This window comes from Saccopteryx leptura, chromosome 10 (genome assembly GCF_036850995.1).
Source record: "Saccopteryx leptura isolate mSacLep1 chromosome 10, mSacLep1_pri_phased_curated, whole genome shotgun sequence".
Classification (NCBI taxonomy): Eukaryota; Metazoa; Chordata; class Mammalia; order Chiroptera; family Emballonuridae; genus Saccopteryx; species Saccopteryx leptura.
This window is the reverse complement of record NC_089512.1, coordinates 21,383,277-21,398,998: the sequence shown is the minus strand read 5'-3', so window position 1 is coordinate 21,398,998 and position 15,722 is coordinate 21,383,277. Positions and strand designations below refer to the sequence as shown.

The window sequence follows — 15,722 nt, the reverse complement described above, 5'->3', positions numbered from 1 at the left end:
ACCCAGAGATTTTCAATAATTGGGTTTTCTCATGGTGGACTGCAGGAGCCACTAGAAATAGTTTGCAAAGTGAGGTTACAATGAGGTCCAATGTATGGTGTATTTGGGAAGAGCATATGCAGACTTGGCTTCAAATACCGGATCTGCCAGTAAAGTGATTTGTGTCACCTCTCTCGAACCTCAATTTCTTCATATGTATGAATGAGGGACATGAGGACAGTAGTACATGAAGCCATTAAATTTCACCAGGTGTCAACATGGCACCTACCCGGCATGGTATCTGGCACATAGGAGAAAATATCTACATTGTAGTTTTATTTTCTGCTCTTCCTAACTCTAATGCTTGACTTACCTTGTTTTGTTTTGTTTTTCTCCTTTCTCTCTCTGCCTTGCTTTGCCTGTCTTACTCAGCTTAGTGGGTGGTAATACTCGTATTACTGACATAGTTTGAATTTCGTGGGAAGAGAAGAATTAGTAGTACTTACAGAGCAGGCTTTCTTTTGGATTAGAAATACAAACATCACAGCTACTCTGCCCGGCTTTTCAAGAGCGTTTTATGGTCTACTGCTGGGTAACAAGTTCATTTTAGGATAACATGCTGGGAGGAAAAAAGGAAGAAGGGATTGGAGGGGAGAAAATTAAAAAGTTAATTAAAAGAAACAACTGGATAATTGAATTCCCTTGCACATTTCTTCGGTTATTTGGAGGGAGGGGTGGGTCACAGTGTAAGGTTAGTTGGTTTGCCCTTGTAACTCACCTCAAAACTTCTAAATTAGACAAGTATACGAGTACAGAGCAAATCTCTGCCTAAATGATGAGAAGAGGTATAGGTCACATATGGCGGGCTTTTTAGAATTGCCAAACAAAGCATCCCTCATAGTCATTCTTGAGCATTTATATTGTTAAATGTTCTTGGCAGCTTATATTACGGTTAGACTAAGTCCTGGACTCATGTCAGCTATTTTATGGACATGCAAAATCCCTTTTTCATTTATTCTGTTTTACTGGCTATTTCTTTGGCCTTGCTCTGAATACACACCCCTTCCCAGACACACACACAATCAGTGGAGACTATAGGCAACTCTTGTGCCCTTTGAGATTGTACCCCCGTAACTAGTGGCATGGGTCTTTTAAAAGTGTTTACTAATATTAAAATGTGTTATTTATATTAAAAAGAAGTCTGACTGTCATTCCATTCTTTATCACAGATCACTTTAGAGTCAAAATGATTTATTTTAGGTGTGACTGAGCGAGATAAGGTCTGATAATGAATTAGCATGGGCTTTGGAATCAACGAGCTAGGCTCAAACCCTAACTCTTATTAATCTTGATTAATTCACGTAGTCAACATGTATTAATTGGATGCCTACTGTGTGCCCGGGACTGTTGAAGTTGCTGGTGATACGTTTAAGCAGGTTCTCTCATGGCTTTTATTAATGTCAACTTGTTTGAGGTTTTGAAAATTAACTTCAGAGAGAAACTATTTTAAACCTATCTGTCATTTAGACTTTTGTGTCCCTCACTCTTACAGCAAACCCACTGGAAAGTAGAACAGGGTTAAATAGTCTAAATCAGGTTGCTGATGGCACACCCACTCTCCAGAGCAGGGGTCCCCCAAACTACAGCCCGCGGGCTGCATGCGGCCCCCTGAGGCCATTTATCCAGCCCCCACCGCACTTCCAGAAGGGGCACCTCTTTCATTGGTGGTCAGTGAGAGGAGCATAGTTCCCACTGAAATACTGGTCAGTTTGTTGATTTAAATTTACTTGTTCTTTATTTTAAATATTGTATTTGTTCCTGTTTTGTTTTTTTACTTTAAAATAAGATATGTGCAGTGTGCATAGGGATTTGTTCATAGTTTTTTTTATAGTCTGGCCCTCCAACGGTCTGAGGGACAGTGAACTGGCCCCCTGTGTAAAAAGTTTGGGGACCCCTGCCCTAGAGTCTTCTCTAGAACATAAGACTTACTATTTTATCTGGAATGAATTTATTTATTTTAATTGTAACTTTCTGGACATGCTAAGGACCATCGATTGATAGCTTTTATGTTCAACCAGGGTATTAAATGCAAGTGTGACCTCAAGTACACATCCCATTGGTGCGGTAGCGATGTGGCTATTTGTTGAGTGCTAACAAGGGCTTTTGTGTTCTTGCAGGTTATGGTTTTGTGGATTTTGACAGTCCCGCGGCTGCACAGAAAGCGGTAGCATCTCTCAAGGCAAATGGCGTGCAGGCCCAGATGGCCAAGGTAAGACTGGTGTTTTAGATGGTTTGTTTTGTGATCATATATTTCTCCATTATGTGAGCTGAATCAGAATAGCAGTTTGCCACAATTTTTGGTTATATTTACTTGTAAGAGAAAATAAGAAACCCCACAATAAGTTTGGTTTAGAAGAATCTGGCTGGTATTTCTTTCTTTGTGTATATGTATTCATTTGCTGCGATAATCATACAAGTGACTTAAGGGCACTTATGCAGTGGTCTGTTTTACCTGAAAAAAGTGTGTGTGTGTGTGTGTGTGTGTGTGTGTGTGTGTGTGTGTGTGTGTGTCTTGGTCTTTCAGCAGGAAATAGTACTGGAATAGACCAGTTCTGAGCAAGTTGTCTTTGATAAACAGTGCTAAAATATTGTTCACTCTCATGTTGGGGAGAGCTGATTGTTGAAGTTGTCTTGTTCTCTTACCTGTGCAGGGAAATGAGGATAACCGAAGAGTTTGTTGTCTGTTTCACTAGAGTTTCACTTTGACCTTTATAAATAGAGTTTACCTAGAAAATAATTTCCTAGACATTACTAACTTTCAATACTCATTTATTGGTATGTAGAAAAAGCAGTCTGGAACTTCCTGTCTGAAATCACAATGCATTATTCTATTCAAGAAAATAGATAAAATTGTTTATAGTAGTTTTTCATTCTGATTGCTGTGGTATTAACAAGAAGCTACAGGTGTGATAAAATGACATAAAACTATAACACATGTTATATCAATATCAATCTTTTGGTTTTGATATTGTACTATAGTTACATAATATGTAATCTTCGGGAAAACTGGACAAAGGGTACATGGAATCTCTCTTTATGTTCTTTGCAAATTACTGTAAATCTATAACTATTTCCAAATAAAAAGTCAAAGAGTTATAACATAAGACTTATTAGTAATATTTGCTTTATAATAATTATCATTTTCTATTGGTTTCCCATGCAACTTAAGTTTTTAAATACTTTTTTCTGATTACTGTTACTATTTGCGTTGGTTTATTTATAATTCTCAAAAGTGAGGTAGAAGAGTCAGTGGATTGTAAAATGCATTTATGCTGTATTCATGTATACACATACCCTTAATTACTGCCATAACAACTGAGTGATATAATAACAAAATCATCACATTTTCAGTCACTGAATTTTGTTATGATTGCTAACATTCATTGATAACATTTTCCATCTTCAAGCTTGGATAACTAGAGGCGGGATATTTGATTTTCTTCATCTTCAGTTGTCTTCTAGCAAGCTGATACCACCGGGACCTGTTAGCCTTTTGTTGTGGGTCACTTCCCATATAGATTACTTTGATAGACTCATTGCCCTTTATGACTCATTAATTGTTTTTCAAGGCAGTATAAATTGGAGCTTGAATCCTTTCAGCTGTGTAATGTATTCCTCATCAGGGTTATGCCTGAAAGCTTTGAATTTGGTCATGAACTAAGATTGATGAGGTTAATATTTATAATTACTAATAAAATTATGTATATATCTTGGTTTAAAGTTTACTTGCAAAGAATTAAATGACAACTTAAGTAATGACTTATACCTAGGAAACAAGTTATAACCTATAGTTGTTAGGTTTATGCAAAATATGAAACTTGAGTTTTGACTTAATGGCAATACCTATTGACAAGAAAATGTTGATAGTGATGCTTATAAAGTTGTTATTGGAATGTATATTGATAAACTACCAAATTTTTAAAAATTTTAGTTTGTGACAGTTTAGAAGTAATGAATATAGTGCACTTAATCTCTGTTTCAAATGTTTTGAGAATATATATATTCATAGCATTTACTGGATAAAATCACTACCAACTTGCACAACAGGAAAAGAAAATCGCTATTAATTTGACATATACCTATGAGTCATATGAATGTTTTCCCTCTGTTTTTCAGAATTCTTCTACACAAGGATGCTCTCTGTCTCTCTCACTTTCTCTATTACACACACATATACATGTCCTAGTCACTGATATCTCACTTAAACAGAAGCTTATTAATGGAGAACTATTTTAAGGAGCTTCTAAGGAAATTATTCGTTATACCATTTTGGTTTTTAGCTCAAGCTCAATGCATACAGTAAGGAGGTTCCAACTGGAATGTTTAAAGACACTTACTTTATTTTATTTTATTATTTAATTTTACTTGAAGAGTTGCTAAAAGATTTCTATATTACCAATTATGCCGCCTGTGAAATAAATTCTTATTCCTTTTTATCCCCCAACCTTTGAATCTAAAACCCCATAGCTTTAGATCCACATCTGCCTAGTGGAAAACTTTCAGCAGTAAATGACTTTGTAATTTAACTACCCAGAAGCAAATAAATAGCCTCCCTTTGACAATGAAATGGAGCAAGCTTGACCACCTGTATTAGCAGATTTCTCACTGAGCTATTGGATTTCATGGTGTTTTATTCTTTTTGTCCTGGCGATAACTATTATTTATTATCATATAAACCTGCAGTCTGCAGGGTGTGAGAAGCTTGCACTATATATTTTTTTCCATTTAAGTATCTAGTAAATTGCCTTCTGCATCCTTGTTCTTATCAATATCCTACTATGCAGGGAGGTAGGGGTGAAGGGAGGGGAAGTGGAGGGAGTGAGTAAAAAAGAAACAAAGAGAGAAACTCATGGACACTCACAACGGTGCGGTGACTGAAGCGGTGGGTGGAAGGTGTAGAGGGGTAAACAGTGATGGAAGGAGACTTGACTTGGGGTGGCGATCACACAGTACAGTGCATAGATGATGTGTTGTAGAATTCTGCACCTGAAACCTGTATAGTTTTATTAACCAGTGTCACCCATATAAATTCAGTGAAAAGGAAAAAAAAATAAGTAAAAATATCCTACTATGTATACTGCGATGTCACAGTTTAACACTTTCAGGATTTTAAAGCAAAAATGCAGCAAACAAACAAACAAAATGCAGCCAACAATCTTAAGTTCCCGATAGCAACCTGCAGGGACCATGAAAACTTCCAAGTGAATCACTTTATTTAGCTAACTTATTCCAATGTGTGCGCATGTGAAAAATTCAACCAATTTGTCAACAAACAGGAGTTAAACCATAAATCATCTAATAAGTTATAATTAATATTGTATTAATTAATTCATTAACTAACACAGGCTAAAATTTTTTTTTTAGGACTTGCTGTTCTGCCAAAAAGGTTTTCTAGGGATCAAAAGATATATTTCTTTTAGGAGAGCAGATATAGAATATTTTAGTAACACATAGTGGTTAAGAGCGTAGGTTTGGAGGGAGAGAAACTTGACCTTGAATATTGGCTCACACACCACCTAGCTGTATGACCTTGGCTAAGTTATTTAAATATCTCTGAAATTATCCAATAAAAAATATCTGTGTTATAGGACTTCTGTGAGAATTAATTTCAAAAAATACACAAATAATTTAGTATAATGTTTAGATCATATCAAAATTCAATGAATGTTAATTATTCGATAAATGTTGTTATGCATTAAACTCATATTTGTTACTGAGCATTCTATAATCCCTACATTAAGTGTTATGTTATTACAAAACAGTTTCTTGAGAAATAAAATAAGTAACATCAATCAATAAACATTTTTGTTGCCTGCTAAGTGCCAGGCACTTAACTACATTTTAGAGAATCAAGATTGAATAAAATTTCTTCCTTCTTCTGAATTTTTTAAATTTAATCAGTCTCCTTGGATAGCTGCAGCTGATTTAAGAATAACGGCTGTTACTATTCTTGCCAACCTCGAGGTGTTTAGAATAAAGTCATTGGCTAAAAAACATGTCTCTGTAGGCTTAAAAAGAAGAAACCTGAGAAATTCAGCTAATAATAGCCTCACCTTTTAGGTGTTTATTTAACTCATTGGCAGGACAGCCATGGGTATGAGGAGGTTCAATGGTGATGGACAGAGACTTGATGTGGGTGGTGATCACACATTATAGTGCACAGAGATGTGCTGTAGAATCGGGCACCTGAAACCTGTATAGTTTTGTTAACCAGTATCACCCTAATAAATTCAGTTAAAAAATATTATAGCCACATAGATAAGCAGCATTGGGCAAACGCTTTGAGTAACATCAAAGTCAAGGCTGCTCTGCCATTCTTTATGAAGAGCTTTCCTCCCTACATTTTTTTTTTTTTGTATTTTTCTGAAGTTGGAAACGGGGAGGCAGTCAGACAGACTCCCGCATGCGCCCGACCGGGATCCACCCAGCATGCCCACCAGGGGGCGATGCTCTGCCCATCTGGGGCATCGCTCTATTGCAACCAGGGCCATGGAGCAGTCCCCAGCACCCGGGCAAACTTTGCTCCAGTGGAGCCTTGGCTACAGGAGGGGAAGAGAGAGACAGAGAGGAAGGAGAGGGGGAGGGGTGGAGAAGCATATGGGTGCTTCTCCTGTGTGCCCTGGCCGGGAAACGAACCCGGGACCCCTGCACACCAGGCCGACACTCTACCACTGAGCCAACCGGCCAGGGCTCCTCCCTACATATTTATATATTGTTTTTAAAGCTCCTGCTATCGTATCCCCATTTTAGCCAGGACTTAAAACCTATATATATAATTTTATTAACCAATGTCACCCCAATAAATTCAATTAAATTTTTAAAAAGAAAGAAAGAAAAGGACAAAAAAAGCTGAAGAACCATTCTAGCTGATTCTGTCCCTTTAAAATTTAAAACATTTCAACAGGGTACATGCAACTGAAGGAAGACTGCCATTGAGGAACGGAGAGAATGGCAAACAAGTAGAAATCACTGAGTGCTTAAACATATCAAATCCTGTTGGGCAGGAGTAGAATTGTAGCTGTGTCAGTACAGTAAAGTCCTTGGGTGGGTAACTGATTATATATTCTTTGTCTGCCATCCAGAAGGACCTCCCTTGCCTATTATTCCTCATTGCCTTATTGAGGCCTCTCAGGAGGGCTGCACAGCTTTGAAAGATGAGTTTTCTTGGATGCAAATTTTAAAAGCTTTCCCAGAATTTTAACTCGGGAACTTGTATTCACTTATCAGTGGCCAAAACTGAGTCATGGTATTCCCCTTAGTTGCAACAGAGTCTGGGATAAGGAATAATTTGGCTCCTTTGCCACTAGCAGAGAAAATGAAGTATAGTCCAGCTGTTGGGCTGTCCCACATCAACAACACCCTTCTTCCCATTTCTACTTTCCACGTGGCATGTATTCATTCCTGCCTCAAGGGAGCCCACCTTAAAGCCTCATCTTCTAATCACATCTAGGGATGCTGTCATTTCCAACAGGCCCAGACACAGCTGCCCTCATGGTTTAGCAACCAATAAGTTTCAAAAACAGGTTATCTGTCTGAACTCCCATAATTTAGAATGATAGAGAAACAATAGGATACATGCAGCTAAAGGAAGTCCGTCATTTAGGAACAGAGAGAATGGGAAACAAGTAGAAATCTCTGAGTGCTTATACATATCAAATACTGTTGGGCAGGAGTAGAATTCTAGCTGTGTCAGTACAGTAAGGTCCTTGGTTATCTGATTATATATATATATACACTATGTCTGCCACCCAAAGGGGCCTCCCTTGCCCATTACTCCTCATTGCCTCATTGAGGCCTCACAGGGGGGCTGTACAGCTTTGAAAGATGAGTTTTCTTGGATGTAAATTTCTTGGCTCTAGAATGGCTCTAGGTACGGAACAGTGATCAATTATTACTGACAAAGCCTTCAGCTATATTAAGTTTAGGAGGCCTCTTTCTTATTTGCTTTCTGTCAGTTCCCTACAAAAGTAATACAAGGAGTCACTCCCTTCTCAGGGCCTATAAAGAAGGTTTTATCAGGTCTACTGCTAGGACGATCATTCGAATTACCAAAGGTGACTCACCACACTGTGGGAAAAGTAGAATAAATCAATCTTAAGTGATCACAAAAGAGACCACATGTGGAAGATTATGTCAAGCACATCAGGGATAATATAAAAATATCATGTCAGCCATGGGCATTATATAAAAATATCATGTCAACTATGGCAGAGAAACAGATTGGGACCAGAGAAAAGGAATTCTCTCCTATAAATCAATGACCTAAATAGTTCTCTTTGTGAAAAAAAAAATCAAAATAAGTGACTTTTTTTCACTTGATATGTAAGAAATAAAAAAATTGAAAAATCAATGACTAAAGGAAAAGAAATTTTGTAAATTTGAATATATGCACACAATTAATTAGCAAATATATCACTTCAGTGCTTAATATATAACCATAACAGTTATTTTCTGGTAGTAGAATTTTTATTAATGAAGGAAAGGCCTATTAAACAAATCATTCTAGAAAAAGAATCTTGAAGTTCAACTGCTAGTCTCATGATATGGCTAGTTGTCTACTAAAGCTACTCTTCTGAATGCAGAACCACATGCCACGCTTGGTCAGCTAGGCTTTTATGGTCTGTGGCAATATTAACAGTCTCTGCTTTTACCATTCCTAGGTATATGCTAGGAAACAGGCTATTTGGTGTCTGTGGGTCACTACAATGGGTGAAGCCTACAGCCAAACAGGGAAGCTTCTCAAAGACTCTCATGTAGGAAAGAGAGGCATTGTTCAAGGGCAACTTCACTGGGTGAGAGGAAAGATGTTGCTTCCTAAGATCAGGTGCAAAACTCAGCACTTTTTATAATGATAAACAAGTACCATCTGGTGATTCTAATTACTCAAGAATGATGTCCAGGTGTTTTCCCCCCTCAATAAAATCAAAGGCTCAGAGAAGTCTATATAGGATTATTTGTCTATATCCCAAAATATTTCCCAGATAGATAATGACCTATAGCTTGGAATGTAGGTACAAATCATTTCATTCTCCTGGTTTCTCAACACATTTTGAAAGCCCGCTGTGTAACAAGATTGTTCTACATACAAAAGACATAACATTGAACCAAAGTGTTGTGATCACGTTCTACTGACGGAAGGCAGAAAGTGAACAAATCAATTTGTTAGGTGGCAAGAAGTAGTTCAGAGGCAACTGAAGCAGGATGGGGATACTAAATACATAGAAGACAACGATGGTGGTTGAAGGTTGGGCCAGCATGCATTTTAGATAGAAGGGTCAAGGAGTCTCTGATGAGGTGGCATTTAATCAGAGATCAAAAAGAAATTGTAGAATAAACTATAATGTAGCTCAGAGATTGTTATGAAAAATGACTGTGTTCATTCAAAATAAAGCAGGCTTTTTAGTGAGCTAACATGTTTAGGTTGTGCTATCATCTGTACCTACATGTTCTTCTTAATCATAGAAACTATACCGCTATCATTTCTCCTTTTGTTATTTTGGTGGGAGTTTTCTGGTCTCAAATCATTCTAATGGTGCATTTCTCTGAATGTAATTTTTAGATGAACCAAATCCTAATTGAGTCAGTAAATATTTTCTTTCAGTATTTAACAGCAAATTATGCTGTTCTGTTATACAGTTAGATGTAAAGATATGACATTGTACCTTATACTACTGCTATGGAATGCCCATTAAATAGCTGTAATTCCAATGAATTGCAGTTCAATGTTAGTTTTAACACAGTTCATTACTCTTGGATGACGGATGCCATGTAATGAAAACCTTGCTATCTCATTTCCTAAACTAAATGTTTGTGTCACGTGCTCCTGTGGGATATATTTTGAACAGAAGAGCATTTCTACAAAAAAAAAACAAAAAACAAGTATTATTTTTTTTATGATTGAAATTTTTGAGGTTGTCAGTTAAAAAAATAATAGGGGTCGGCCTTTATGAATCTGCAAAGTACTGGTGAAAGTCTGCTTGGTTGGCTATGTCAACTTGGCTTTTTCTTTTTTTTTTTTTTCTGATCCTAATGCAGAATGCAAGGATTCAAAACCCAATATTGAAATTGTCAGGGTTGATCTTAATCCTATTTGTAAATTACTTGAATTTTTTGAAGCATAATCTTCTGAAGTTAAATATTTGTATTAGCTTCTATTAACGATTTACATAATCTGCTTGTGGGCACCACTCGGTGCTCCTGCGAGGACCCCGCTATCTCCTCCTAAGCGAAATGGTGAATATGTTCTTTAATACAATTTTCTGCTTTCCTAGGGTTTGATGATAACAAAAATCAACAAAAAGTTTACCTTAATTTGTATCATGAGTTGGATTCTATATCAGGTGTTGAGACACTTTTTTCCTTTAGGATGAGTGAGGCATACAAGTTTTTATCAATTGGCAAGAAATACCAAACTCTTTCATCTTGTTTCTGAAGCGAATAGGTCCACAGGCTGATGATCTCAATCAATATCTCATTTCTTGTCATACTATGGAGAAATCTAATAATGAACAGTCGTCACTCATGGCTTTAAAAATTTGTTCTTGGCCCTGGCCAGTTGGCTCAGCGGTAGAGCGTCGGCCTGGTGTGCGGGGGACCCGGGTTCGATTCCCGGCCAGGGCACATAGGAGAAGCGCCCATTTGCTTCTCTACCCCCCCTTCCTCTCTGTCTCTCTCTTCCCCTCCCGCAGCCAAGGCTCCATTGGAGCAAGGATGGCCCGGGCGCTGGGGATGGCTCCTTGGCCTCTGCCCCAGGTGCTAGAGTGGCTCTGGTCGCGGCAGAGCGACGCCCCAGAGGGGCAGAGCATCGCCCCCTGGTGGGCAGAGCGTTGCCCCTGGTGGGCGTGCCGGGTGGATCCCGGTCGGGCGCATGCGGGAGTCTGTCTGACTGTCTCACCCCATTTCCAGCTTCAGAAAAATACAAAAAAAAAAAAAATTGTTCTTAAAGTTGAAAAAAAACCCAGATCCTTTCTCCTGGTCATCATTGTAAAGTGAGAGGGGCCTAATTATAAACATCACTTTGTCCTACATAAATGCTAATTCCCTTGAAAAAGAACTACATAAAAATCTGAAAACTATCACGTAAGTTCTTATAGTAGGAAAATGTGACCTATATTTATGAGGAAAGTGAGTCTTTTAATGCTGAATGCCAAAGTCGTATCCATCCAGTCACAGCAGGTGCTGGAGGAGTACCGGCCACCCGGCCACCCTGTAAAGGGATAAGAGGGCTTTCTTTTTATGAGGCATGGAAGACAGCAGTGAATATGCTGTCTGCTGGCAGATGGATCCCAAGGGAAAGGGAGGGAGCAGAGGAACCATGCGTGCTGAGTTTTTGCTCTCAAACTCAAAAATCAGGCAAGTCCTTCCTCCCCGTCTGGGAGGGGTGAGTAAGTGGACAAGTAAGGGAAGGGCCAGGGGTGTTACACAGATATCCTTCTACATAAAAATACAATGCACAAGGGCCAAAGCTCCCCTGGCCCCTGCTATTGTACTAGATAATTCCAGTGCTTTTCTGCATCTCAATGTGCACTGTACCTTAAAGAAAATTATTAGATGAATTGGGATATTAAAAGTATATATTATATACATGTTCTTTAATTTTTTTTTTAATTTATTGATCTGAGAGACAGAAAGAGGAAGGAAAGAGAGAGAGAGAGAGGGAGGTGTCAATTTATTTGTTGTCCCACCTATTTATCCATTCGTTGGTTGATTTTTGTATGTTCCCTGACCAGGGATCAAACCCATAACCTTGGCATTTCCGGATGACACTCTAATCAACTGAGTTGTCTGGCCAGGGTCATACACATATTCTTAGTGGTTTAACATTCTAGCTTGAAGAAACCTGCTGATTACTGAGGCACGCTGTCCATTTTCTGTTTCTGCATTTACCACTGGTGTGCTATGTAAATCTCTTCAAGTTTCTCTTCAATTGTAATTGTATCTATTCCAAAAGAGGCAAGGAAACATACAAGAGGATGTACAGGTAACAGAAATTATATTCGAGTACCTCGTCTACACTAATGAATAAGTTAAGTGTTTTTGTATTTATTATCCCACATAATCTTACAAGGATCCTGTGAAGTAGGTGTGATTCCCATTTTATAGATAAAGAAACAGGGAATGACCCAAGTTTCCAAAGGTAGTCAATAGTGAAGCTTGGGTTGGAACCCAAACCTATGTGATCACAAAAACTTTTTTTTCCATGGAAATCATAAACTGCTAATACTGTTCTCAAGTCTCTTTAGTGATACCTGGCTATTGGGTGGTTCTTGTTTTTTCCAGCCTTGTTGAAATATAATTGACATATAGCACGGTAACAGTTTAAGGTATACAAGGTGACAATTTTATATATATATATATATATATATATATATATATATATATATATATATATATATTGCAAAATGACTATGACAGTATGGTTAGCTAATGCCTCCATCACCTCACAATATTGCCATTTTTTGTGTGTGTGGTGAAAACACTTAATATCTACTCTCTAAGCAAGTTTCAAGTATATAATATATTATTAACTAGTGTCACCATGCAATATGTTAGAGACTTTTACATACATATATGAAATACATATATACTATATACATCTTATTGCTGGAATACATATATACATCTTATTACTGGAAGTTTGTAACCTTTGAGCAATATCTCCCCATTTTCCCAATCTGCAGTCCTTGGCAAGCACCATTCTATTCTGTTTCTGTGAATTCAGCTTTTTAAGATTTCACATATAAGTAATATTAAAAAGTATTTATCTTTCTCCGTCTGACTTATTTCACTTAGCATAATGCCCTCAAGGCCCATTCACGTTGTCACAGAAGACAGCTTTTGCTTCCTTCTCATGGGTGAATAATATTACATTGTGTATAAACACCACGCACCATATCTTCTCTATCCATTTGTCCGTAGATGGAAAATTAGGTTGTTTCCATATATGGGCCATTGTAAATAATGCTGCAGCGAACATGGGGGTAGTGCATGTATCTTTTTCTGGTTCTGTTTTCATTTCCTTTAGATAAGTAACCAGAAGTGGGATTACACCATTATATGCTCTATTTCATTTCTATTTTAATTGTGGAAACCCCTCCATACTGTTTTACATGGTGCCTGTACCAAACAGCAAGTTCACCAAAGGCGTGTGAGGGTTGCCGTCTCTTTACATTTATTTCCACCATGAATCTCTTTTCTTCTTTCTTTTTTTCTTTTTTTTTTTCTTTTTCATTTTTCTGAAAGTGGAAACAGGGAGAGACAGTCAGACAGACTCCTGCATGCGCCCGACCGGGATCCACCCGGCACGCCCACCAGGGGCGACGCTCTGCCCACCAGGGGGCGATGCTCTGCCCATCCTGGGCGTCGCCATGTTGCGACCAGAGCCACTCCAGCGCCTGAGGCAGAGGCCACAGAGCCATCCCCAGCGCCCGGGCCATCTTTGCTCCAATGGAGCCTCGGCTGCGGGAGGGGAAGAGAGAGACAGGGAGGAAAGCGCGGCGGAGGGGTGGAGAAGCAAATGGGCGCTTCTCCTGTGTGCCCTGGCCGGGAATCAAACCCGGGTCCTCCGCACGCTAGGCCGACGCTCTACCGCTGAGCCAACCGGCCAGGGCCCTCTTTTCTTCTTGACGATAAGCTATTCTAATAGGTGTGAGATGATGTCTTATGGTGGTTTTGATTTTCATTTCCCTAATAATTATGATGTCAAATCAAGCATCTTTTCGTGTACCTGTTGGCCATTTCTATTCTTCTTTGGAAAAATATCTATTGAGATCTTTTGTCTATTCTTAAACAAAATTGTTTCCTATTGAGTTGTATGAATTCCTTTATATGTATTAGCTATTTGGATAAATGATTTGCAAATATCATTTATCCCTTCATTTATGGCTTTTTATCTTGTTGTTTGTTTCTTTTGTCATGCAAAAGTTTTTTAAGTTTGATGCAGTTGCACTTATTTCTTTTTGCTTTTGTTACTTGAGCTTTTAGTGCCATATCAAAAAAATTGTTGCCAAGATCAATGTCAAGGAGCTATTTCTTTATGTTTACTTCTAGGAGTTTTATGGTTTTATGGCTTATGTGAAAGTCTTTAATCCATTTCAAGGTGTTTTTTTTTTTGTTTTGTTTTTTGAGTACTGTATAATAGAACTCCAATCGTATTCTTCTATGTGTGATTATCCAGTTTTCCCAACACCAGTTAGTGAAGAAACAACACCTTCCCCAATGAGTATTTTTGACTCCCTTGTCAAATACTATCTGACTATAAGTGGTAAGGTTTATTTGTAGGCTTTTGGTTCTATTCCATTGTTCTATCTGTTTATTTTCACATGAGTACGATACTATTTTGATTATTATAGCTTTGTAAAATAGTATTAAATCCAGATTTATGATGTCTACAGCTTTGTGCTTCTCTCTCATGATTTTTTTTGGCTATCTAGGGGTTTTGGTGGTTCCATACAAATTTTGGGATTGTTTTTCTATTTCTGTGAAAAATGTCATTGGGATTTTGACAAGATTGAATTTTGTTGATTCTATTACTAAGGATATTTTAACAATATTAGTTCTTCCAAGCAGTGAAGAAGGTATAACTTTTCATTTATTTATGTCTTTCAATATATTTTATCAAAACCTTACAGTTTTTAGTGTCTACAGAGTTTTCATCCTCTTTGTTAAATTTATTAGTTTTTTTCTTTTTGATACTACTGTTAATGGTATTGCTTTTTTATTTCTTTTTCAGATAATTTGTTGACAGTGTATAAAAATGCAACTGATTTTTGTATTTTGACTTTCTCTCATGCAACATATATAAGTTCAAACCATTTTTTGTTTTGTTTTGTTTTTTAGTGGAGTCTAAGATTTTCTTTATATAAGATCATACCGACTACAAACAGAGAATTTTATTTTATTTTTATTTGGGTGCCTTTTATTTTATTATTTTATTTTTGCCGAATTGCCCTAGCCAAGATTTTCAGTACTCTGTTGAACAGAAGTGGTAAGAGTGCCCACACTTGTCTTATTTCTGATATTAGAGGGAAAACATTCAACCTGTCATCATTAAGTATGATGTTATCTGTGGGCTTATCATACATGGCCTACCTCTTGAGATATGTTTCTTCTGTATTCAATTTGTTGAGAGTTTATATGATAACAGGATGTTGTATTTTGTTAACGCTTTTTCTGCATCTATTCAGACGAGTATATGATTTTTATCTTTCATTCTACTAGTATGATCTATCATGTTTATTGACTTGTGTGTATTGAACCATTTTTAGACTGCAGGAATAAATCCCACTTGATTATGGTGTATAATCCTTTAAATGTGCTATTAAATTTTATTGCTAGTATTCTACTGAGAATTTTTGCATCTATGTTCATCAGGGTCAGTGATTGGCCTGTCGTTTTCTGTTATTGTAGTGTTTTTTATTGAGCCTCTTATGAGGGTAATTATGGTTTAGTAAAATGAGTTAGGCAGGGTTTCCTCCTCTTCAACTTTTTGGAAAGTTGAGAAAGACTGGTGTTAATTTTTCTTCAAATGTTTAGTAGAACTTGCCAGGGAATCATCTGCCCCTGGGTTTTTTTGTTTTGAGAAGTTTTTAATTACTGATTTAATAGTTTCACTGGTAATTGGTCTGTTTAGATTTTCTATTTCTTTAAGATTCAGTCATGGTAGGTTGGTTGGTTTTCACAAT

General features: G+C 37.4%; 1 protein-coding gene across 4 annotated transcripts in view; it reads left to right on the top strand.

The window, feature by feature from the left end:
• RBMS3 (RNA binding motif single stranded interacting protein 3) overlaps positions 1-15,722 on the top strand; it is a 1,408,740-nt gene that overhangs the window by 1,009,938 nt on the left and 383,080 nt on the right. For all 4 annotated transcript variants that reach the window (XM_066351336.1, XM_066351338.1, XM_066351337.1 and 1 more), the window contains one exon: positions 2,157-2,248. In XM_066351336.1, coding sequence (XP_066207433.1) covers positions 2,157-2,248 — 92 coding nt within the window. The remainder of the gene's footprint in view (positions 1-2,156; positions 2,249-15,722) is intronic.